A 25,585-nucleotide genomic window follows, 5' to 3' on the forward strand; every position below is an offset into this window, starting at 1 on the left:
CTGCCGCGGCTGGGGAGCGGCACCAGCGCGTCAGGCGCTGCGGGGGCAGCTATGGCGGCACGCGATGAGGTCCTGGGGGCGTCTCCATGGCGACGGGTGTAAACATCGCGGGCGGTGCGGGCCATGGCGGCGCGCCGCGCTCCGCCGGGCGGGTAAGGGCCGGGCCGGAGGGAGGAAGGGCGGTACCGGGGTGCGGGCCCGGCAGGGAGAGCCGAGCAGAGCCCAGCCCTTCCCTTCCCTTCCCTTCCCGCGGGGCTGCGGTGCCTCCCCGGCCCTGCCACACGTACCGGCTGGGAGGCCGCGGGCGCTGTCACACCGCCCCGCCCGCCAAGAACCGGCGTCAGCAGAGCGGGGGCGGCGGGACACGGCTCAGCACACCAGCCTGTCTGGAAGTGTAAATAAACAGCGGGGACAGCTTTCAAGAACTGCTCGTGGGGCTTCAGGACGCAGCGTTTCGGTTGCAAGGGCCACACTCACTCATGGCAGAGCGAGGAACTCATGGAGTGACTCCTGTAGCATTTACTTTGCCATTGTTACTGTTTATAATTAGCTATAGTTAGTTTATCGTTTGGAAAGCAGTGCCTCTCCTTACTAATTGTTTTCCATACCATTCCTTTATCAAAGCATCCACCTCTACCATCGATACCTTGTTCTAGTTAGCCTGAGTTAGTCCGAATAGTTCAGAATAGTTATAAAAGCAGAGATGTCTCCATTCTTTTCCTTTCCTGGAAGGAGACGGTGTCTTCTAGCACATGGGTCTTTGTTCTGCTGGCTGTCCTTTCCTCGCCTTCTGAGAGCACAGGGCTGCTCCCCGCGGGAGGGTGAGATGGCTGCCAAAGGTGACTGCAGCCAGGCAAGGCCCTCCCCAACAGCCCTTACCTCTAGTCCTAGACAAGGACAAGTGATGAATTGGGTCCCGAGTGAGCAGCTCAGAGACAGGACTGGAGACAAGGCTACAGCATAGGTCCAAGGCACATCCAGGAGAGAGGGCTGAAGACAGTTACAACTACAGAGTAGCTCAGGCAGGGGGTGAAGGCCCAGGCCTGAGCTTAAGTGGAGCTCCTGGACCAACTGGCAAGAGGGTGCATGGGTGAGGGTCTTGGCTGAGGCTGGTCCGGGTAATTAAGGCCTGGCGGAGGCACTGACATCTGCCTGGGCTGCCTCAAAAGGAAAATTCTGGACTGTTCGTGGCCAAGCCTGCTTTTCTCTGTATGTCTTGAGCCTCCCTCCAGCACAGTGAAGGCCTAATTTATACCCACAGATAGGCTTTTGTCTTCAGATCTCAGAGTTGTATGATGCAGGTAGTCTCAAAGCATGCTATCACTACCTTTTTTGCTTGAGACCTCCAATATGCACAGCAACGTCTACATCCGTTCAAGAAAATTTACATATAGGAAAAGCAACTTTGATTATATTGAAGTTGCATGTTTTACACTCACAGGAAGTACCTTTCATCAAACAAGCAAGTTTTTCTTGCTTCAATTTTGCTAGCTTTTGCAATGCTGAAAAAGCCATCAGGTCCAAATCCAGGCCATCTGTACCACAGTCCAAGTAACAATCATTTTTGCTCACGGGAAAGGTTACAGGTGCTTCTTTTTTTCACTTAATGTGGTCACCATGGAACAGACACCTTTCAGTTTCCAAATGTGGGATGTTGTAGTTGGAGACCCTGCTTTTGTCAGGTAAGTGAAAAGCTGTCATGGCTGGTAGCATACTGACTGCCTAGCTGACTGATGTGGCTGCAAAGATTGCCATTATCTTAAGATCCTACCCTGCAAGAAAAAAAGAGACATATGCTCCTGAGTGGTAAGTGCACTCAGCTTTTATGAAAGCAAAAGGAAACAGAGAGTTCTCAGTACTCTGAGTATCAAAGTACTGGTTGCAAGTTTAGCTGCGGATAAGAAGATGCATTTCTGCATAGCCAGGAACCTTATTTTGTTTAAATGCATTAAAAGTGCCCTTCACATTCTAAACTATGAGTTACTATATGTTTAATGGTCTGTTATATATTGGAGACTTTCAAAACACTTTGCAATTCTGACCATAGGCCACTTCATCTCGTTCCTTGGTCCTGGAGCATCCCTGGCCAGCAGAGTTTAATCTTCTCGGGCATGGCTCCCAGTTGCTGCCGCTTTTCCATACCTCCCTGTAGCCAGGCACACAGCACAAACTTCCACGGCTTCCTCATGCCGGTGGAACTGTGCCATGAAGGCATGTTGTGCCAGGTACAATCTTCTCGCAAGAATGAAGTGTCTTCTGTGTGTCTATGATCACTAAGCAAAATTAAAAGATGACACTGGGTTAGTTTTCCGCTGAGGTGATTCCTTAAAGCAGCTTATAAAGAGGTCTGATGAGCCGTGGCAGCAGCACAAGGTAAACAGTGGGAAGATATGGCTAGGAGGAGGAGATGGTATGGCTTTTCAAGAGCAGTAAGCTGCTAGATCAATTCACGGTATCTCAAGGAATCTCACCCAAAGGTATGGTTTCTTGGGCAAGCTGACCCAACTGCTTGCAGTTTCTGGCTCCATCCTCACTGCCAGCTGCAGAATCACTCCCCCACTGAGGGGTGAACTTGCATGTTATGTTTTTAGTCAGCCTAAACTGGGTAACTGCAGGTTTTCCCTGGATTGGCAAACTAGAACAGCTCAGAGAGTTGTCCAGCATAAAGTAGAGCTAATGCTACCTAGGCATCAGGAGCCTGTTGTGGTGGGGGAGAAACAGGACCTCCCCTTTCAGCAGTGCTGAGCTGTTGCCACATTTCACAGAGCTGCAGCCATTTTATACACTAGGGTGGGAGATCCAACAGCCCACCAGATACGATCTCCCACCCCAGTGCTGTGCTGGCCCTTGGTGGACTCCTCCGAGAGCTAGTCCAGCTCACCCTATGCACACCTCTCCTGGAAAGCGGATGGTTAGAGACTTCGATCTGCTTAAGGTTGAACAGCTACCTGCCACCTGAGCATGAAACCATGCTGGCAGTTGAAGGCAATGCTCAGATATCAAGCAGAGTCCGTGGTTATGTTGTGCCACTGCAGCACCTGCAAATTCACTGTGATCTCTGGATTGCTTTATCATATCACAGCCACCCTAATTTTCCCTAAAAAACACATGCAATTCTATGTTTACTTCTTGAAAGGCCTTTCACCTATACATGCCAGCTTCTCATCTAGGAAAGAGAGTTCCTGGTTCTATTTGTTCCATGGTTTTCTGGTTCTACTGGCTGTCAGGCCACCTGTGCCGTGGCACTACTGGCTTTGCAGGCACTTTTGGGACCCCAAACCCCAGTTCTTGACCCATGGGTAACAGGTTTTCTAGTGCTGTTTCGAACCTCTCCTCTTCAGAAGACAATTCATTCAGGCTCACCCACCTGCAGGGTTCAGCCTGGTTGCTCTCATTGGGACAGTGAGGAAAGTACCAAATGTTGTGCCAGTTATCAAATCTCTCCATCAGTCCCTCCCTGTATGTTATCCTATTGGATGTTTCATGCATCAGGCACAAAATTAGCTGCTTACCTTAGGTACACATGGGTCAGACTCTCAATCTCCACTGCATATTTAATTAATTCTGTATATTTTGATAAGTTGCTTTCTTGCCATTGCACAGGACTGCTCCTGAATCTTCCTCTGAGATTCCAGGTTGCCAAACACGTATCAACAGTTTGAAATACATCCTGTTCAAGAAACAGAAGACTCCGGTGAGTTGAAGAATTCCAGTGCAACATCCAAACTTTAGCTAACTTGGTCAACTTTGAATCTTGCTGGAAGCCCATGGACCATCCCAAACTATTAGGAAGTCAAGCAAGTTCTAATCATTTTAGTCTTTCTTTAATGTATAGATAGAGAAAATCTATATGTTGCTGCTAACTCTTGAATTTCAGATTCAGGTGTCATCTTTGTGAATTAATTACCGCATTTTTAAGGGTGGAAGAAAGAGGAGAGGAATATAAATGTTGTTCTTGGCTGCAACTTTATGAGTGGACATACATGCCAAATACCAAAGCCAGAATTTGACCCATGTAGTTTAAAAAAAAAAAAAAGAAAGAAACCACATGTTTTTTAATCATAGGCTAAAAGCATCCTGCAGGAACATCTGCTCCCTAGTATGTACCAGTCTTAATAAAAATAAACTAGCATGGGAAAAATCTATATCTAAATTATGAGAAAATAAATTTCAGAAACATGTATACCAACAAACTAATGGGAGGTTAAGGTCTATAAACTCATATGTTATTTATTTTTGGAGGTTTTTTTCATTAGCATTTTGGTTGTATTTCAGGAATATGCCACTTCTGACAAGCTGTATGCGCTACATTAGCACAGAACTTAAAGTATTATTTTGTCCCTAGAGCTGGGACATTCTGTAAGCACTTTCTTCATTGTACGAAAGATTTTCAACTCTCAGTAAATTGAATCTTACTGTTTCTCCAATGTAATCTTCCTGCTTCTTCCACTGAAATTAGGACATTTAAACTTCTGAGGCTTTACATTTAACTGTTTCAAGGCTTGGTGAGTCTGAAGTTTGGGTGTTGAAAGTCAAACCCTGCTGTTTGCCCATGATTAACTTTTTATAAATTTTGCAGAGTAGGGAGGGATTTGTATTGGACAATCACATACTAATTATTTGGTTGTAATAGTGAAGATAAAGTAGAGCAATCCAGCATAGCTGGCTTTTTTTCCCCCAAAGAAACACCAAGAGAGTTCCAAGATAGAGATGAACAGACTCTTAACAAGATTTTGCTTTCAGAAGAGCTTGCAGCTTCTGAAGAAAAATTAATTCATCGCATTCTTTTCACTGTTCCTCAGACCTTACCTTCACTACATTCTACGCTAATGCAAATTCAGCTGTTTTGTGTAGGGTCACCAGCCTGCATTTAAAACTCGTAACCTATATGAGTTACCCTAGCTCAGTGTGCCTTTACTTTGAGGGATACACCCCGGTACAAAACTCCCTAGTGGAAACAAGACCTAAGTGAAACCTGTTATTTTGGGTTTCATCTGGATTAATGCAAAATTCTGATTGTTTGTATGATGCTTTATTTTCCAGTGGTCCTAGTATACACCAAGAAACCATTTTTCACCCAAAGATGTGAACACTTTCCCACAATCATGTAATCTAGGCAGCATGAACAGTAGCTACCAGGAGGTTGTTCAAAGGTGTTTAACAAATGGTACTAGTCTGGGAAGATGATTTATTCAAAGAACAAAAAAAAGTTTACCTGGTTTTTAAGTGTGGTCAGTCCTGGCTGAGAAGAATTTCAGGGTACGGCCCTGGTCTTTCATAGGCAGTTGTATCAATTCTGGATTTTGGCTCTTTGTTGTGAGTTTGCAGTGCTCAGATACAGCAAAGGGATTCTCTCCTTTCAATCTTTTCAGCTTTCTGCTAGAGGCCATTGGTCCACATGGCCTGCATTTGCATCTGGACAGACAGTCTTAAAGAATCACAAACCCTGCTGCGCCCCAGAGGAGAGACAGTCTAGGTAAGCTCAGCCCATACTACTGGCTAAGTCACCAGGATTGCTGAAGCAGTTTTTGAAAACTAAGACTTTACAGAGCAGAACCTCTTCCAGTGTTAGTGAGAACAATGATGTTGGGTTACCCCACAGCAGTTCAGTATAACAGAGAAGACATTGTTGGTTCTGACTAGTAGCTCTAAAGGAGATGTTAAGTATTTACATAACAGTGAGTCATGCTTAGTATAAACATCATCCTAAAATGCTATCATTTAATGATTCATTGACTGCCATTATATAGGATCCTGCCAGGGCTCCGAGTGCACCAACAGGGTCTGCAAGCTATTCTCCAGTCCTAGGCACTTGGGTGCCTGGGCTCAAGACCGGTTTTGATACAGCACAGATGGACAACCTGGGACCAGGTGCTGTGAAAAGAGCTGTGTGAGAAAGAGATGTGAGAAGCCTTCGCTCAGGCTCACTCACCTTTGGTTCTTGCTGGAGCTATGGTGTAGCCATGTGTCTTGTACCTCGCTGACCCTAGCCTGCTGACTTAACATCGGACCTTCCTCATCACTGCAGACTTGCCTGACATCACTGAACTATGGATGACCCTGGCTACCATCAAGGGACCCGCTCTGCTATTCTTGTTCAAGTTCTGTGGTTTCCTTGCTGTCACCCTATGGGGTCCCAGCTCCCCTTGAGCACAAGCACCCAAACCCCCAGGCATGGGGGAAGAGGTTGCAGAGCCTGTTGGTGCACTCAGGGCTCTGGCAGACTGCAGGACACAGTTGTGGATGATATAATAAGGGTAGTTGGGCTTTTAGTTCTAGCTGGTTTTAATACGAAATGTGCATGATAACATCCAGCAAAGGGACACTTAGCCTAGAACCTCCTGAAACATAGTATATTATCGGTTCTCTTTTCAAACAGCTGTTTTCCTTGATCCATTTCGAATAACGTAATTAGTATTTATTCTCTTCTGATACAGAAAACCCACTTACCTGGCTTTTTATACTAAAAACCATTATGAAGTTCTTAAACTGAGGAGTAGTAATAGCATGGTGTCTTGAATAGCCTCCTGCTCCATCAGGGAATTTTAAATTGTCCACTGTATGCTATACAATTTTCCCTTACCTGAGAGAATATATATGTACTACATTAAAAAAAAAAAAAAAGTCCTGCTGTGAAGCAACGGGCAGTAGGAAGAAAACCAAGATCCTTGAGCTGATTTATTATGAGTTCATTCTTATGTGTATGACACACCTAAGTCCATGTGTCCATTCTTTTCCTGTGTCTCTGCAGCAATAAACAGGCCCTTCTCACCGTTCCAAAGCCACGGTACTTGGAACAACTAGAGTCCTACTTAAAGAAAGAGCTGCAGTCTCTTGATCTGACTAAAAAGAACTCCCAGGAACGGAAGTTACAGGTCTGATACAAGGGTCTCTTGACTTGCAACTAAGTGCCGAGATGGATTACTTAAATTTGCCATCCAACGGAAAAAGCAGATGAGAAGAGTTGGCACCTATGGTGGTATTGGATAAGTGGGTTTGCAGCTCATGTTAGAGAACTTGCGCAGAAAGCAGTTCATTTATATGTTGGGTTGTTGTTTGCATGTTGGGTTTATATGTTGGGTTGTTGTTTGCATGTTGGGTTTATACGTTGTTGGGTTCATATGTTGTTGAGTTGTTCACATCTTCTTGTGTACTCCGCGTCTCCTATAACTGTTCCCATTTTCAAATCAAAGCCCAAGTCTTCAAAAAGACATGGTAATCTAAAATGGATGTGGAACAGAATTTAGTCACTAAACTCCTGAACATTCCTGTGTAAACCCATAAAGCAGCAAGTGTGTAGGTTCCCAAATTTTCACTGCAAAACCTCTCATTTCTCAAGTTAGGTTTCTGCATGTGACAAGGAGGGGCTTCCTCATCTAGCTCTTGTCTGAGCCCAGTCAGGATCCCCCAAATTTGCAGCTTCTAATGTGTCTGATCCTGGGGGATTTGTTGTGAGTGTTTGAGGACACACCTCATGGAGACGTTGAGAACCACCACTTTAATTCAAAACACAGATAGAGTAAGAGTGGGTACTCCTGTTTTTGTAATATCCTGCAATTAGAGCATTTATGCAGACTGTGGGACGTTTGGATTCAATTTTCTCTGCACAAATTAATGCAAATTCTCATTCCCAAGGGAATCCTGTAGTGATGGGGAAAGTGGTAGATGGAAGAGACTCGAGGGAAACAAAGAATGTCTAATGGCAAGAGAAAACAGAGGTTTCATAAATGTGTTTCTGCTTTGAAAATATTTTTACTATCTTACATAACATGTTTAATTGTATTTAATAGTGAGGTACTCTCAGTGAGAACGTTCCTTATTGCTACTGAAGTCTTCCCATGGCCCAGATACACCATGGGAGTTTGACTGTCCTCTCTGAACAAGTTTTATTCTGCTGAGAAGGACATCTGCAGAGAGACTCTCTCTGCTCTGCCAAGAGTGCCATTTAACTTAGCAAAATAGGCAACAAAAGCAGCAATATGATCTTGTTACACATCTTTAACATCCGTATTGTTACATCCTTGAGTTCTAGGCAGCTCCATCTGAACAGCATCATATTTTGGAGCCGTGCCCTGACAGACTTGATCAAAGCTTCTCTTTGGCTGCTAAAATCTTTGTTTGCTCTCCATCATGCTGTGATGCCTATCAACAGGGGAGAGAACTCCACCTTCATATGATGTATTTGGGATGGTGAAACAAAGATGGAGAGACAAAATAAAATGTGGTAGCAGTATTTTTATACTTATTCTCACTGTCATTAGATGCCATTTGTGTTGGACAAAACAGCTATCTCTGAATCTTGAAAAACGTGTCACTGAATGTTTTCTCAAGATCTTTTTCTTCTTTCAGCCCTACAGAGAGATTTTTGAATTCTTCATAGACAACTTCAAGACCTACAAGCCCTTGCTGTCAGCTATAAAGAATGAATATGAAGTTACTTTGGGTAAGCTTTTGGACTTTGACCTGTGGGGAGAAAACACTAATGGAGACATGTTCTTACAGAGCTTAGTTGTGTTAGATACATACACAGGATGAACAGCCTAAATAGATGTCAACTGGTAAAACCATCTTTCTGGTCCGTTAGGTCTATTTCCTTCATACATAAGAAGAAGTTGCTGGAGGGTTTTTTTGTATAATATTTTAGATTTTTAGATTTAGATTTAAGATTGTTAGATTTTTAAAATCTTATCACATACACAGTTCAGGCAACAGCAAAGTCTCAAGGTTTTTCTGGGACAATCACATTTATAGTGGAGTGTATCGAACTAATATATCTGGATGCACTTGCTCTGGTAACTTGAAGCTTGAATTACTCCTGAAGCAAGGCAGGGCAGAGAACTGAACTGACTGTTCCCTGGCCATTCTTAGTGTGCTTTAAACCTTGCTTGGCATTCAGATGCCACAGTGATACCAGTACTTTGTAAACAATCACAGTGGGCTAGAAATAGACTGTAACCAGGAGCTCATTTCACGCTGGGCACTGAGCAGCTATCAAAAGTCAACAGTTTTTTACCGGGACAGTGTCTTAAAGGATGTATGTTGTCTATCCCAGTACCTGTTACATCTAATCATAATCCCTCATTATAGACAAAAATCTTTCTTTGCACAGTATCTTTCAACCAGGTGAATAAGTAAATTTTAATCACATATAAAAACATTTTTTTTTAAATCACATTCTTTCCAGAACTCTTTAGTAGACATTTCTTTGCTTCAGCTCCCAGAGAGATTACTGGTGTCCATGCTGTAGCTGATATTGTACTGCTTTCTGAAGCTTTTTTTTTTTTTTAAGCATTTATTTACTGACTCCTCCATATTGCTTGGATGTGATATTTCCCTTTTTTTCTTTGAAGTCTCTGGAGACTTCAGAGCAAAACGTATCTTTTATGATAGCCTTATTTTTGAAAATCAGCTGAATGCCAGTGAACCAACATGCCATCGTAGCAAGTATACTTGAAGCTCTAAGAATAAAGCAAATGATTATTATTTTTTTAAACTGGGATTGGGATCCTCCCACCTTTCTGTATATTGAGGACTCATTGTCCTAATTACAGATTTTACCTTGCTAATGAGGCCTGCATGACATCTATCCCCTTTTAGCTAAGGGTATTGGATAGGGTTATCAGAAAGTGATTTCCAGGCCTCTTTCTCCCTGCCTAGCACAGACAACAGCTTACCTGCCTGGCCAAGGAAGCAGTGATCTAATCTAACCCAACAACTCATGGCCATGGAAACAAGATGGTCCCACATCCCAAGTCCTGATGGTGCACTCCCACTGCTTAGAACGCACCAGCTCTGCCACTCGCTGGACATATCCATGACCTCCGTCAGCTCACCCAGCAGGAAAAACAAAGACCAAGAGCTGCAAAGTTTCCTATGGGTTTAGTGAGTTGAATTGCTCAAGAAAGTGTCTGTGCTAAGCAAGAGACAAAAGCAAGCGTCTGAGAGCAGAAAGAGTACAAAAGAAAGCGAAAAGGAAGGAAATTTACTGATTTGTAGAACTGCACTCCTAAATATTTATCTTTATTCTTAAATTATGTCTGTCCTTAACAAAACCAGCTTCTTTAAAATTTGTGAGAGGTGGCCATTCTGAGGGCTCCTAACATCAGAATTTTATATTCTGTTTATAGTCCCTCACTACAGTGCTTGGAGTCTTAAGGTGTGGCTTTGGAGCTGATAAATGGGACAGTTTGCTTAGAGAGATGTCTCATCACTCCCCCTAACACACATGCTCTATCTGTAGCATTTCAGCTCCCTTTGAAACTGAAACTAAACCTCCTTTACACCACAGCATTGTATTTCTCAGCCAACTGGCTCTTATCTTTGTATTTAGCAGCTTTTCTTACTCTTTTTTTCTACCTTAGTCATACATCCTGTACTAGCTTAGCCTATATGAACATTTAAGGTGCTCACCACTGCACCCACTGTTGGGGCAGGTTCTCCCCTTAAATCTGCTAGTATTACAACATATTCCCAGTTCAGTCAGAATAATCTGGTTTAAAAAAACAACAACAACAACAAATATATTATTAAATGTTTTCCTAAAACTGTTCTGCTTACACTATATATTTAGCTGCATCATTTTGGCAGCACGATGTTTGAAGTAGCTAGCACGTGCATAGCTGAGCATGCGGACCAGAGAAGGCAGCTGCCTCTGATGGGTGCAGGGGCATGCAGCCCGTACTGGCTGCTTGCAACTATTTGTCTTCTGCCAGAACTGGACATACAACTGTAGCTGTAGCTCCTTTGGGTATAAGGTTGTGCTCAGCCAACACTGAGGTGTTATAGCATTGTTTCTGGAGTAAATCCACATGAATGTGAAGGTACTAAGCAGAATTTGGAAAATATCATCGTGGAGGAGAGAGCCATCAAATCCCTACAATTGTTAGCTTGGTCCAAGATAAAGGTTGTGTTGCTGGGAGCTCCTCTAAGACAAAGCTGAATGACAGGGTAGGTCTTCATGGTGATGTTATCCACGGCTGAATCCATTTCTTGATTAAAATAATACTCAGGTTGCTATGTCCACAAGGCCTTCACATTCACTCCTTTGTGATGCTAAGACTTCTGGGTCCATCCAGCAATTCTGTATGTGCAATGATCTGCATCACAGCCTGAATTCTTTCCAAGTGGGAAAATGTCTGTCCTTTCTTGGCATGGGGAGAGTTATGAGAGGTCATCAGAGAGCTGATGTTCTCAGATGGCGCTGGCCAGTGTCCGCACTACAAAATAATCACTTTGGCAGCCAACGAGTTGTGCTATAACTTCTGACATACGAGGCAGCTACGATTAAAAATACTGTTGCGCTTAATTTAAAGGGGTTTGCTTGTGGTCGGGAGTCAGTTGCAAAACACTCAAACTACGCCTCGAAGCAGGTTCGCTGATGTTTTAACGTGGTCTTCTTAGCTCACACTGAACAACCAAACAGCACAGTGGCAGAATCCCTGTCCTAATGCTCTAATTTTTGCCATCTCTTGTCCTGATACAAAGACCATAGTGAAAGAGTTTTGCAAACCCTTTGGTACAGTTATAGCATGGGAAGGAAATTCACACCCAAGTATAATGAGAAAGTAGTTCCTGTTCTTAGAATTATGTATGCGTTTTAACTTTTAAAATGCAAAATCTGTTGCATAGTATTTGTACATAAATACTAATACCAGGTTTTATTGAGGAGGAAAAAAACCTCCAAGTCAGATTATTCATCATCCATCACATTTCTATCCTTCTGTTCAGGAGAGGGAGTGAACAGTTTTGATTGCTGAATAATGCAGTTATTCACAAACAAAATGGAGCTTGCTCACAGCCTCATTTGAATCACACCATATCCTATCTTTGATCATTTTATTCTCCTGGTGGAATTCCATCTAGTCATAAAAACAAGCCTCCACACCAAGGAGGTGGCATCAGATGAAATTCTACCCTGTAACTGTAACTAGGGTATGGGAGCCAAGTCAAGTACTGTCACTAGGTTCCTCAGGTAAATCTCTTTAAGAAAAATTTTCAAGTCAAAGGGGAAATAGCTGAAAGTGAAAAGCACACGTTACAGCAGAGAAAGCCAAGAAGAGCACAAGTTCTTTACTAGATGTAGTGAAGAGAAAAGCAAAAGAAGAGAGGTCAAGGCATACCTAAAAAGAGGGGAGGGTGGGTAGACAACAAATTTGTATGCAAAAGGTTGCATGAGACTGTGCATTTGGAGATGAGAAAGCAGATCGAAGTTCATGAAGAATGTGCCTTCACAAAAGAGGGTATATTGCTAATTTCCAGCTGTCTTTAGCCCCATATGCTGCCTGTGCTTAAATGGTGACACCTTCCCACCTAGTGAAATATGACAAGCCATCAGTGCTCATTCTATCTTATCAAAACCTTAAGTACTCAAGAAAACAAAATAAAATCCTGTTCATCCTTTGTTTTCCAAACCAGGATAAATAGCATGAGCTGAAATCAGAAATCCTTATGAAGTTCATACGCACAGCTGCATAAACAATGGGATATAATCCCAAAAGATACTACTCCCAGTCCTTAGGCACTCACCAGGCCAAGCAGTAAAAGCTCCATGTTCAGTCCCCTTTCCCACCAGCACTGTTTTGGCATTGAATATCCAACAGCCCAGGTGAGTAAAATTCAGGCTTTGTTGCCCATTGTGAGACCCCACCTCTGCTTTCTTTAGCTCATCAGAAGAAGACAATTCGTGCCCTAGAGCCCCTGAAGGCTATGGTCACAACTGTCTCCGAGGAGTGCACCCGGCAGATACTGGCACTGCAGGAAAAGGAGAAAGATGAAATAAATATGTTAAAGCAAGAGAAACAACATTTGTTAAAGTTCATTGACAAAATGAAGGAAGAAAAGAATTCTCTTCAGACTAAGGTAGATTATACAATGATGAGTCCAACATTTCCCAACTGCAGTTGGGTGCATTTTATACATCTGATCTCTTACCTCCCAGCCTCTCATCCTTCGGTGCAAGTAGAAGTTCTGGAGCAGGCACTGAACATCTGGTACAGTAGTGATGCTGGATCTTGGCCAACTCCAGTGAATATCCTGTTCCCTTCGGACAGGCTGTGCTGCCACTGTCAGAAGTCTTCACTTGTATCTCTTGTCCCATCTGGCTCTTCCAGTGTCGCATTTGAAAGGGGGAGGAAATAAATATCTTCCTGGTACTAATGTTTTAGGTTCTTATGTAAAAGTACATGCACTCTTTTACAACATTGTACCCTTAGTATCTTTAAATATGTATCATTCATCTTAAATGGTGTAACTCAGATCATGAAATCTATATAATTCACTCTCTAGAAGGCTAAAACTCAGATGGAGTACCCTTTTGCACACTACTTCCAAGTTTGAACCCATCATATTTCTATCTGGCCCATCCCTTTCTACAGCATTATCACTTGCCCACTCTCCTGCTCCAGTTTTTCCCCACTTTGCTTCCCTTATCCCACTCTCTGCTCCTTAATTTCTGCTCTAGACCCACCAAACCAGTCCAAGAGTTCCCACTGATGCCATGCCCCTGATCAATTCAAGCCTCTGTTTCCTGCAGGTGGAGCATCTGCAGACAAGCGTGGCTGAGGAGTATGCTCACTATCTCAATGAGTACGGTGCCCGCAAACTGCTGCTAGCAAAACTGAATGATATGCATAATGAACAGCTGGACATGACACGTCACCAAGTCCAAGGTAGAGAGAGCAGATCTCTGTAAGAACCTGTCCTGCACAGACACCCAAATGCACACCCATGGGTACAGCATTGCAGTAAAAATTCAAAGTATCTCTGAAATATCTTCAGATATGCTTTGATTCTTAAAAGAAGTTAGACAAATTCATGGCCAAAAAGTCCATAAACAGGTAGGAAAGGGAATAGGCAGGGATGTACCTACTAGTCTGATCTGATTCCATAAGTCATTGCTTGTATTCTCGTACGCTCTTGCTTAGCCCAACAGGTAAATTGAAGGCAGGAGCTGCCCAATGCAAAGGTTCCTAATGTTTCTGACTCCAGTGCCAGCTGGCAGCTGGCAGCGTTGTGCCTGTCCACAAGGATGGACAAAACTGCTGAAATTCAGGTGTCACAAATACCTGGCACAGAGGTTACTCATGGTGGTAGGGACTTTTTCAGTACATGATCTCTGTTGTCCACAGCTGGGTTACAGGCACCCACAGTGCTACTGCTTCTCCCTTGCTGACTATAGCCATTGCATCTGCATAAGCCTCCCCCCATCTGTGATCCTTTCTATTAATCGAAACCAAGCCTGAGCCTTTGAATATGTATGTGTGCACGGGAGAGGAGGCAAGACAGAGGGTGGGAATGTGAACACTGCAATATACTCCTGGACGTGCAGTTCTTTACAGTCTATGCCCATTCAGCTTTTGCTGACACTTTGTAGGGTTATGCGGTCTAAGCACTCAATAGACAATTTGGAAAACTACAACTACAATTTTGCTGTCACGAGCTTTCATCAATGGCTGTTGTTTAAAGACATCAAGGGTGAAGATGTGGTGAAGTTAACTTTGGCATTAAAGGTAGCTCGGCAGGACCTCACAAAAGCCCAGGTGAAGTTGAACACCATGATAGCAGACTATGAAGATGTTGTGCCCAGGAGAGATTTTGAATCACTGGAGAAAAAATACTCTGATTTACTTCAGGAGGTGAGCATAAGCTCCTAATTTTCAAGCTATACCACATAAATACAAACATAACATGATGCTTCAGTATTCGGGTTGAGATAGGGACTCAGTAAACCTAGAGCTCACATAAGGGCATTTCTTTGTTCTTTGTACATGAAATACATGAAAAGCCACTGTCTTCTAATCCCCAAAAGCTCCCTATCTATTGGAATCACAGACTGCCTGAACAGTATACCATCACAAACCCTTAACATCAGGTTTAACTGAGTTGACACCATAAAAGCAATAATGGCCCACAGACCACCAAGAGCCCACAGATTACAGCTTGGGAACTACTGTCTGAAGTCATCATATATATAAATAAATGAACTAGGTTCACCTCACATACATTGCACAGTTTTGTCCAAACCACAGCTGACCAAGACTACTGCTGGCCTACAAATGCTTATCCATCTAGCTGGGTTTTTGCCTTTTCCAGTGGTATTAAATGGCTTCTTTAGCCTACTGGAACTCCAAGGTCATCGACCCAGCTATGGGGCTCATCAAGGCATTTTCCAGCTGTGAAAGAACTGGACTAGGTTCCTCATGTTGCATCCGTTTGCTGCCTTTTCAAAATAAATGTTTGACTGCTTAGCTTGCACTGGAGATGTACAGGAGCAATGCCATGTCACATGCAGGACAGCAAAGGGACAACACAGACCAGTGGCTACGATGGGGTCTGCTTCCAACCCCACAGTGGCACAGGGGCAGTGACTTGATCTCTAGGAGGAGGATGAAAAAGAGAACGTGTTGAATCCCACCACATAGTTAGTGCACAGCTGTCAAGAGGGATGGATGAAAACCTCCATTAAGGCAAAAAAGCACTACCTGTCTTTGTGCTTTGGAAAAGCAATCCTGGGCTGTTCGAGCTACATTTGGGCCATTGGCAGCTCCGTTAGCAGCTCCATTGGCAGCTCCATTCCAGCCCTGACCGTCAGCACAGCTTGATCAACTGTTCATGTCCCTATATCATGGCATAATAAATACAGACATAGCCCTCAAAACCCAGACTAGAGCTCTGAATCACAATGTACCTTTGTACTAGTAGAACAAAGATAAATGATATAAAAAAGAAACACTTTCTAAATAAAGTACAGCAGATCTGAAGGGAATGCATGTAAAAATTTCTAGAACAGAAGCCTATGTTTCTCCTGCTCTCTCCTAGCAGATTAAGATCTATTTTTAAACACAAAAACAGGTATAAAAGGGTCATTGACATGTTTTGTCAGAAGTTTTTGTAAATGGTAACAATAAAATTTAATAAATTATTTATTTTTCTTCTGATCTAGAAGCAATTAACCAGGGACACCTCTCCAGTAAGCCTATGGACTACACTGCTCACCTGAGCTGTCTGACAACAAGAGAAAATTTCTGTTACTCTGGTTATTTTGTTACAGTCCTCCTTTCTATATCCTTTAGATGAAGACTCTGCAGAAAAATTTTGATCAGCTCCATAAGGAATATGAAACACTGCTGGAAATCCACAGAGAGACTGCAGAAGAGCGAGACAACTTCTGCACTGAACTCCAGCGAGTTCAGCGCAACTACACACCCCGGCCAAACTGGCCAAAGTGTTCAGGTGCCAAATGTATTCAGTAGTGGGTTGCTTAAGGCAGCTCATCTTTAAACACTTTGCTATGGTGCATTTCTTACCTGCAATGCCCTGTTTTCTCCTAGGCTTTTAGGAGTGGCCTGAGAGGAGCTTGCAGGGTATATTCCATTTTGCCTTAGACATCTTAGGAGACAAACTAGACATCTAGAGATCTGTATCGATTGTAAGGCTCCTAGTGGGATTCACAAAAAACCAGTATGTGTGGGCACATTCTCCTCTTCTAGGAGCTCAGCATCTTTTTGCTTTTGTAGAGGTGATTCCTGGTGGAGCTGACCGGTGGGCCTGTCTGGCTGAGGGGAAGAGCAGCAGTCAGCTAGTGGATGTGCTTCTGGAAGAAATAGGAACAGGAGTGCTAAAAGATATAAATGTCTTCCCTGGATGGGTATGTGCAAGCTTTCTTCTCTGCTTGTTTCTACTGAGATTAATTGGTAATAAATATCCATTAGGAAGGTGGGAGAATTGGTTTCATGGCTGGTGTCTTCAATATTCACCTTCCCATTAGTGTAACCACCAAAAAGTTTAAAGCTAAGAAAATTCAGGTGCATTAGAAAAGCTGAAACTGAGAGTAAGCATGCTGAAGTAGCTACACTTTACAAAGATGCTACATGAATCATCAGACATGCAGGTATTACTAGTGGGCTAGAGCCCCTTACTAATGCTGCACTATAGGGCTGAGACAAATTAACAGCTTCCTGCTGCTGAAAAGCATTGTCCTCCCCTGTCCCTATCCCCTGCTACTGGCTGCAACAACAGGGAAGTATCCAGCAGAGTAGTACTTTTTTCCCCAGGTTAGTTCTCTGCTGATGAGATGAACTCAGACAAAGCACTAGAATGACTAAGAGTAAGTAGCAAGACTACATAGTAGGGAATGACTCCTTTTTGTGGCATCAGGAAGTTAATTCAACTCACATTGCCCCATTGCACTGCACCCCAGCACGTGGGAGAATCAGGAAATGATACAGGGACAAGGAAATGTTACAAGGATTCTTCACATCATACAAAGCATAACTGCATCCAAAGGTTTTCTCAGGGAAAAAGTAACATTTCTTTAGTCCTTCAACATCTTTTCCTCAGCCTTTCCAGAAGCTTGAACTGTTTGCCCTGCCATTCCTGGAAGCCATTTCCAAGGAAGATCTTTCCTCTTCTATTCTTGCTGGGCAGAACCTCTCAACAGAGTCCCATTTTGTCTAAGGACAGGTTTGTCAGCTCACTGCTGCTGAGAGAAGGTCCCACACCCTCCGCTGCAGCTATAGTTCCAGCTGAAAGCCCCAAGGTGACCACAGAGTTTCTAGTACAACACAAAGGGCTTTAACATCGCTCTACTGTAATAAATGACTTATTGACTGCAAATATATTACGCTAGTCATCAGGTATGCTCACAGCTGCCTGGACACAGCAGGGAGGGCATCAACCAACATCACTCATTAACTAAGTTTTAAGTAGTGTAACTGTAGGGAACAGGCAATGTGGCTAACATGGGCCCCATCTTAAGCAGGTCCACGCTGGAGCAGTTGAGGCACACTGCAGAGGTGCTGACAGATGTGTTTTACAGTGCTGGGAATGAGACTCACACAAATGACTCATTAAAATGGCTTTAGATGCTGACAACATGGCTTTGGTGCTGCATCACTGCCAGTGAGGGGAAGGCCTTACCTAGATCTGTTTCTTTTCCATTACTTAGGGCAAAGGTGACAAAGTTCCTGTGTACCTGAGGCATGAAGGTGAAGTCAAGAACAAAAAGCTGACTAAGAAGGATGTGGTGAACATTCTAAAGGATATCTGGAAGGAGAAAATTGCACTAGAACAGCAGGTCTGTCCCATTTTCCTTCTCTACAAACAGCTTTTGCTATGACAGTCAGTCCAGTTTGGGAAGCCAGGGTCTCACCCATGTCCTGACCTAGTGCTTCATCTGTATCGAGCTGCATAAAACATTGTTAAGAACAAACTGCCTCAGCTGGCAGTAACCCTGTGCCTGGCAGGGCTCCCCAGGGATCTGACTCACGAATTAGGACAGTGTCATGTGGATAACTGGAGTAGCTCCATCCCAGGCCTAAGAGGCTTCTTCTGCAGCTCCTACTCCCAGGACACTGCGAATTCAGAGACATTCAGGAAACCAGAAGTCAGCACTGGTTGCTTTGATGTCCAGGGCCGTAAACTGCAGTGGTCCAGCAGCTGTTGCAAGAGCAGCTGAGCTGTCAGTGAAAACTCCTCCACAAGGCAGGGTGCCCAAGGGAGGAACCACTGCAGTCACCCTGAGCTAAATCAGCCACACTCATGAGTCCAAGACCTCAGATACATTGACTGCTGCTATTCTGAGGTGTGATGGTCTCCGTAGACCGCCATGCCATCATGAGTACGCAACGTCTGTTCTTAGGTGGTGGAAACCTTGGCGACATCTGTGTGGCCAAAACATGGCCAGGGTTTTTTGCTGGGGTTGATTTTAACCCATGCCAGTCCATTATTAAGCTCCATAGTGTTTGTGCCCATGCAAGACAGGAACAAGTGGCATTGCAGGAAAAATGAGGAGCGGGGGCAAAAAATATAATATACGTTAATTCATTTATCAATATAAAAGTAGTTTGGTTTTGTTACACAAAACCCAAAGAATTTCCCCTTCTTTGTGGGCAAAGACGGGTGGTTTTGGAGTGACAACTGGAGGCCAAAGGGGTGAGGTATGTGTCCTTTGCAGAGGCAGATATAGGTTGCCTGTCTGGGGCAATACAAGACTCAAAAAGAGAATAAAAGTGGCTGTTTAATTCTTCCCATGATAGGGACAAGTATGACACCATCTCCCCAGATACTGGACAAGCCCTGTTACTGTGCCTCAGTCATATGAGAGCAACCTTGGGAGAGACAGAATCACTTTACAGGTTTCTTCTTTTGAGCTAGAAGCCTAGAAACATCTTTGAGACTGGCCCTAGACAGCTTACTGTTTTCTATGCCAGCTTGTCTTTTACTTTCAGCTTGGTTTCCTGAGGAAATAGGGTCGCTGCAATCACTGCCTGGCTCTACTTCTCTCCAATAACTGCTTCCATTTCTCAACCCGTGAGCCAAGCTCATCTAAATCTGACAGACTGCCTCACAGGTAGCAAGTCTGTGAACTTACCCACATTTAGAGAACAAACCTGGGAGAAACATTTTGAATGACCTAATAACAGGGAAGACTCCAGCCAGCCCTAGCACTGTGTTAGCACCGTGTGAGATACAGACATCTGTACACAAACACCTAGAATCAAACGGGCAGATTTGATTTAGTTCTGCTGCTTATGGGAGATACTCTCTTGTTATCCCTCAGACAGGGAAGCAATCCAGTCTTCCCGAGTTCTTTCTCAGCTACCTCCAGAAGAAGTATGGAGATGCCGCTGCCATGGAATGGTCTTACACCCTCTACGAGAACATGCGACTCTGTCGATCAAATCACGTCCTGAGCTCATTCTACAACATACTCACCGGGAAGGTAGGCAACCTGCAACCCAATGCCGCCCTCTGCCCAGACATCCCTGTGTGACAGGCCGCAGGCAAGGGAAGCGTTCCTCTGCAAAGCAGCTTCATCTCCCATTCCTCACCCTGGGAAGCTGCACCTTCTCAGGAGAATAAAAGTAAACACTGACATGCACTAAAGAAGGGAACCCTGTCCATGCATGGCAGGCTCTTACTGCTCCCAGCAGAGCTTCTAGAAGACCCCATTTCTTTCAAACACATTAGTCACATTGTGTCTGTTCTCTCTGATGAGAGGCTTCTGTTTGCAAGACTTACAGGCCTTTTTGTCTCAGTATGTCTTTCTTGAAACAGCTCATGGTCTGTGCCTGTGCAGTGTTCGTGAAGATCAGGGGACAATCTCTGAACTGCAGGGCCGTGCAGGCTCTGGCAGCTTTGCTCCCCGCTCCCCAGCACTGCGTCAGAGCTGGAGAGCTCTAGCTACGTAGCCACATCTTTCCATCTCCCACAACAAAAACACATATAACCTCCCCCCCACCCCCCAAGTCCTCTTATACTTGCCCTACTTATGTCTTGCTTGGAAGTGGAAAAGTGGCTGGGACTAAGTGCCACCATCTGGGCAGGGAGGCAGCCGCCATTTGGGGGGATCCAGGGTGTGCGTCTGCAACTGAGGGTTTAACAGTTTAAGGAAGTTGTTCAACAAGAAGCCACTGCATTGCTTGCCTAATTATTTGTAAATTGCTAAAAGCTGCTCAGGTAAAAGTTGCTTTAGAAGCAAGCACAATCCTTTTGCAGTTTTGATTACCTCTTGAAGGTAGTCCAAGGGACAGATGGGATGGTTACTGACCTGTGAACCTTCCCTGTTTCACAGGTGGGTGAACAACAGTACCACAGCCAGAATCAGCTGATTTCCAACCTGCAAAAGGAGCTGGCTGCCTGTGACAGCTCAAACAGCGGATCCCTGACCAGCAAGCAGTTCAGGCAAGAGGCCAACTGTTGCCCACTGAGCTCTGCCCATGTCTGGCTCACATGAGATGTTGTGATATGCTGAGTCTGTCTGCTTTGCTTATCTGCCAGTGCAGCCAGGGGAGGAGGTTTTTCTCTCTTTTAAATTTCTACGCAGACAGCTCTAGCAAGTATATACTCGTTAACGTCTGCATTAGGTTTAGAATAATGTGAATGTTGCAAGTTTTGAGTAGTGCAACTGAAGAGGCCTGAGAGCAGACATGGGGTGCTTCACACATACAGTGGGACAGGCTGGCAGCCCCTGCACTCTGCCATGCTCCCTGAGGGGACACGGGACCCTACGCAGTGCTCCCACGAGCTCCTATGGTAGGTCACAAAGCACTTCTGTGAATTTTGCTACAGGTGCAAGGTTTGTTAATCTTCTCCCAGTTCATCAATCAGCTGTGCCTTCTTAACTGAAACCCTAAATACAGGATTGCTTTGGGCCATGGCAGAGAAGAGAAGCAGCAGCCATTTCCAGCACTTAGCTGGGAACATGGCTCCGGTACAGACATGCTAACCAATTTGGTCTGGGGTACCAGATAACCCATGCTCACGGTTGCATTCAGAGTTTCCCACATGGCTCAGCATCCAACATTCACCTGAGTCCTAAGCTCTGCTGAAAGCTTTGCCCTTGTTTTGGTGTCTGAAGGTGCACATGCTTCTCAAAAAATGAAAGCAATGAATTTTTGAAGATCTGGCTCATGGAATACGTGCACACACTGGTAGCCTAAAAACACAGCCAGCCATGCTGGCAGTCGTTAAGTGCTCGTACTGTAACAGCATACACACTGCTGCCCGTATTGCCTGTCTCCACACAGCATGGCTCTGAGGGAAGCTTTTCCCCTGAAAAGGAAAGAGTCAGTCCAAGAATTACTTGATGCAAGCAGGTACAAGCTGGACAACACTGAAGACCTCATTGACTACATATCCTTATTCAAAGAAGTAAGCTGATGTTACTTAAGTTTTCCTTTTGATTCAGATTAAGCCTAATTTAGGGATTAAGTTAGTTTTATCAGACTAACAAAGTTGCAATGCCTGCCACAAGCTCTAACACCTGAAGGCCATCTGCAGACAATGGCAATGCAAGCTTGTGCTTTTGCTGTGAGAGGAGTTTTTCCATATTCTTGCTCTTTATTTCCACTTTTCACATGGAAATTCCATTTCTAGGAGAGCTGAGTTATTTTAATACATATCAGAGGGCAGCTCCTATCCAGACTGGAACACATATTCAGTGCTAACACACCTGTAATTTCTTTCAGGATGAGGAAGGGAATGCTGAGCCTTTCGTCGCAAAGCTGAGGAGCCAGTATGTCAGGGAGAAGCAGGAATATCTGAAACAGCTGAAGAGCAAGCTGGGAGATGTAATGTAAGTCTGGAGGAAAGGGGCTGATGGGGATAGTAGATCAGGACAGTGCGTGCAGAGGGAACCCACTGTGGACACAGGAGTGTGTGGCCAGCACAGTGTCCCCCTGCACTATAGAGGGCCCCTGCTGTGAATATTGCAGTAAATAGTGAAACCTGGCTGAACCCTGCTCTGCGAAACACTGAACGGTGTCAGTTCCTGACACAAAGGACTTGGATATGGCAGACAGCGAGTGCAGAAGATTGGTTGTACCAATAATCCCCTTCAGTACCTGAAGTCTCACGTCTCAACATTCCTCAGCTCTCCAAATATAGCAGTAAAATTCTGTTCATCCTCAGAGATTGGTTCTGAGGAGTGGGAAGAGCAAACAGGACTGACAACTGCAGATTTAAAGGTGCAAACCTGAGAAATAATTCCACCTCAAAACAAGAGGCGGTCACTGCATAGAGAAAAAGCCTGGTGCTATGCACCGAGCACTGAGGAGAACACCGAAGGTGGGTATATGCCCATGAAGTTAAGTACTGTCCAACATGGGCACTGAATTAGCAAAGGAAAATGTAGTTCTGTAACAAGGATATCACAGTGCACAACAGAGTGAATTTAAGGTCTTCCCAGCTTATCACAAGTCTAACATTTCCTCACTTCTGTTCAGTTTGAAATTTAGTACTTATCAGCCTTTATTACATGTGTGTTTAAAAAACAAAGGGATACTAGTAGAGGCAGAGATAACAATATCAAAAGACATCTCTGCTCTGTATTTCAAGCAACATGGATTCTCACTGTGGCACAAATAAGTAAATATTCTTTTCACATACTACAGCATAGCAGTGACCGAGTTGTTTTTGAACAGAGAGGTGAAGGCAGATGACCTGAAGGGCGCCTTCTGCACAATCGATCCTGATATTGATGATCAGACGCTAGATACCTACATTGGCCTGGCTTACCAGGTCCGAAGAGAACAGCCAGGCCAGGAAGTTGTGCCCGTGGAAACCGCACTTGAGAGACTGCTTGCTGGAGATGTGAGACGAGTCGGGCCCTCACCCAGGGAGGGAAGCACGGCAGGCTTTGAAGGAGAGTAAGCAGACTTCCAGTATTAAGAATAAATCAACTGTTTGATCTGCAGGTTTTGATACCAAACTGGCAGCCAGAGTTACTGCACTAAATACTTCCTCCCATGCATACAGAGATACACCTAGTAACTAACAGCTGAGAGCATAGGCTAGCTTGAACTATCAGAAGCACTTTCAACTTAAGCAGCAAAGCATTCCAATACAATTTTGCAGACTCCACAGAATCATTTCAGCTCAGCGAGACTTGCAGTGGGAGGTTGCCTGATCCCCAAACAGAGGCTTCACACCCCCACAGCACTGGCCACTGCAGGGTGTTGGGGTCTCTGCTTGGTAACAAAACAAAACAACTACACTCCAGCAGCCATTGCTAGAACCTGAGAAGCCGTCATCAAACTCCAGCCTGTGACATGGCTGCTTTAGCCCTTGGGCCTTACGGTTCTTTGGCTCAAAGGCAAGGTTTCAAAGACACATTTGCAAAATAAAGTGCCATCAGCACAGTGAGTGTGCACATGAGAGGCGAGTTCAGCCCACACGAGGTTTGCTATCGTGTCTGTCGCCAAGACTTTTATCCTGGTGTAGCTGCTGTTGTCCACTATGAAGTCACTTCAAAAGAAATTTGAGTGCTGCCCCACGAGTAGGTTTAACCAAACTCTGAGCTGGAGAAGTAATCCAAGCACAGAAACACTGAAATCTGTTCCTTGCTTCAAAGAAGACACCACATGCATTTGGTAACTGCCTTGCCAACCACTGGCATCAATTAATCTTTCCTATTTGTTGATGTGCTCTCTATCCAGCACATAGCCCTCTCCAGGGAGGGGAATAAGGGTTCTTGAAACAAAAACCCCGTAGGAAAACAGCTCTGTTATGGTTGTGCCTCAATTGCCGAGTAAGCGGAGCAAACCCGAGAGGCAAAACCCGTTCTTCTCACAACATAGTTTGAAAAGTAGAAAGGAAAAAGCTGAAATCAGAAATCGTCTTCCTAAAAAAACCCCACAATTTTCGCGAGCATTTGCAAAAACTGACTGCATTTGTAAACTGGAAAGGCATCACAGCCTGCGCAACAGAGGAAGTACCACCCAGAGGTAGGAGGCCCCTGGGATTTCTGCTTTGAATACTGAATTTGGTGCCGGGCACTTCCAACACAAATCACAAAATACCAGGAAAGGAACTGTATTTTAGTGAACAGGGAGACGCATCATCTAGCTAGAAACCAAATGTCCTAACTGCAGGTATCTCTAGGAATATTCTGAAAGGAACTAGGGCAAAATTCAGTATATCTAAAGAGGACAGGGAACTTAAACACCAAGAAAGTGTTTGGTAGATGAACATCAAATTTGCAAAGCTATTCAAAAAAGCCCCTAATGGGGATGTAAGAGAAAGGAGTGGGCTACAGAGAGCAGGAATCGTTCATTTTGCTTCACCCCGAGGACTTTAGATCTCTATGAGTTAATGGCTGTTTACAGGGCCAGGTGTCTCTTTCTTTTGCCCTTCCAGTTACATTGTTAGGACTTGAACAATGTGTCCCTAAAAGTCTTGAATTTAGTTAACCCTGACTTCACTGCAACTAGATGCTGAACACATCTCAACAGAAGAGAAAGACCAGATGGGGAGTCTTACCTCTCCCTCTCACAAAATTCCCAACAGTCAAAGCCCCATCATCTCCTGCCTTCAGCTGGAAGCTGTTCAGGTCAGGAACCTGGCAGCTGAGTGTCCCGATCCGATGTCGGGGAAGGTTTCGATATGATCCCAAGAGCAAGATTAAGACACAAACGAGGTCAAATGCCATATAGTCAAAATAGGTTTTATTATCAAAATTATCAAAATGGTAGTGATAGGATAGAATGGAAGAAAGAAAAGGTAGAAATTAAGCAAGCAGTTGGGATAGGATTGCTAGGATAGTCACCACCACGGATCCAGCGGTGTCCCGTTGGTCCTCAGGGAAGTAGTCGGTGGTGGGAGTTGTAAGGATGGTCACCACCACGGATCCAGCGGCGTCCCGTTGGTCCTCAGTCTTCAGTTCTTTGGTGGTGAAGAAGGCTCCGACACAGCTTGTCTCTATGAGTTTTTTATAGGGTATATTTCAATGATGTCATGCGCTGCAGGTTTTGTCCATCACACGACCTTCGCGTGATCAACACCCGAAACCAGTATCTTATCAACTCCAGCCCCGTTTCCTCCTCTGGATGCCTCAATGGCCTGGTAATCGTCCTTATCCGCAGGAGTGTCCTGCTTAAACAGGCCATCTTAGAGACAAAGGGCTCAAGATAAGCAGTTCACAGTTCCTTGAGATGATGGTCCAGTCCCCCACACCTGACAATCTTTGAGGCAAATGGTTCAGGATAAGAATTCAGTCTCTTACACTGAGGAAGCTAGTTGCAGATGTGTCCTCCCAGCATGGCTGCAGGAGGAGGCAATACAGTGGAAGGAAAGAAGAACCAGCGGC

General features: G+C 44.4%; 1 protein-coding gene across 1 annotated transcript; it reads left to right on the forward strand.

Annotated features, from left to right (window-relative positions):
* The first annotated feature begins 27 nt into the window (after positions 1-27).
* On the forward strand, positions 28-25,538 carry TSNAXIP1 (translin-associated factor X interacting protein 1). Its single transcript, XM_010583453.1, has 17 exons — positions 28-152; positions 3,604-3,694; positions 5,373-5,476; positions 6,752-6,875; positions 8,350-8,443; positions 12,662-12,858; positions 13,532-13,667; positions 14,464-14,633; positions 16,071-16,230; positions 16,515-16,645; positions 17,945-18,073; positions 19,559-19,720; positions 20,573-20,682; positions 21,528-21,651; positions 21,969-22,075; positions 22,923-24,849; positions 25,508-25,538. The coding sequence occupies exons 1-16, from the start codon at positions 124-126 to the stop codon at positions 23,149-23,151; spliced, it is 2,097 nt and encodes a 698-aa protein (XP_010581755.1). The 5' UTR covers positions 28-123; the 3' UTR covers positions 23,152-24,849; positions 25,508-25,538.
* Positions 25,539-25,585: the final 47 nt, after the last annotated feature.

This window comes from Haliaeetus leucocephalus, unplaced genomic scaffold (assembly GCF_000737465.1).
Source record: "Haliaeetus leucocephalus isolate CR32 unplaced genomic scaffold, Haliaeetus_leucocephalus-4.0 Scaffold92, whole genome shotgun sequence".
NCBI classification, from domain to species: domain Eukaryota; kingdom Metazoa; phylum Chordata; class Aves; order Accipitriformes; family Accipitridae; genus Haliaeetus; species Haliaeetus leucocephalus.

Excerpts from the sequence above, each read along its gene's own strand:
- TSNAXIP1 (XM_010583453.1), top strand. The coding sequence starts at position 124 with ATGGCGGCGCGCCGCGCTCCGCCGGGCGG. Across the intron at positions 3,695-5,372 it reads TCAAGAAACAGAAGACTCCG|CTTTCTGCTAGAGGCCATTG; the intron begins GTGAGTTGAAGA and ends CAATCTTTTCAG. Across the intron at positions 19,721-20,572 it reads ACAACATACTCACCGGGAAG|GTGGGTGAACAACAGTACCA; the intron begins GTAGGCAACCTG and ends CCTGTTTCACAG.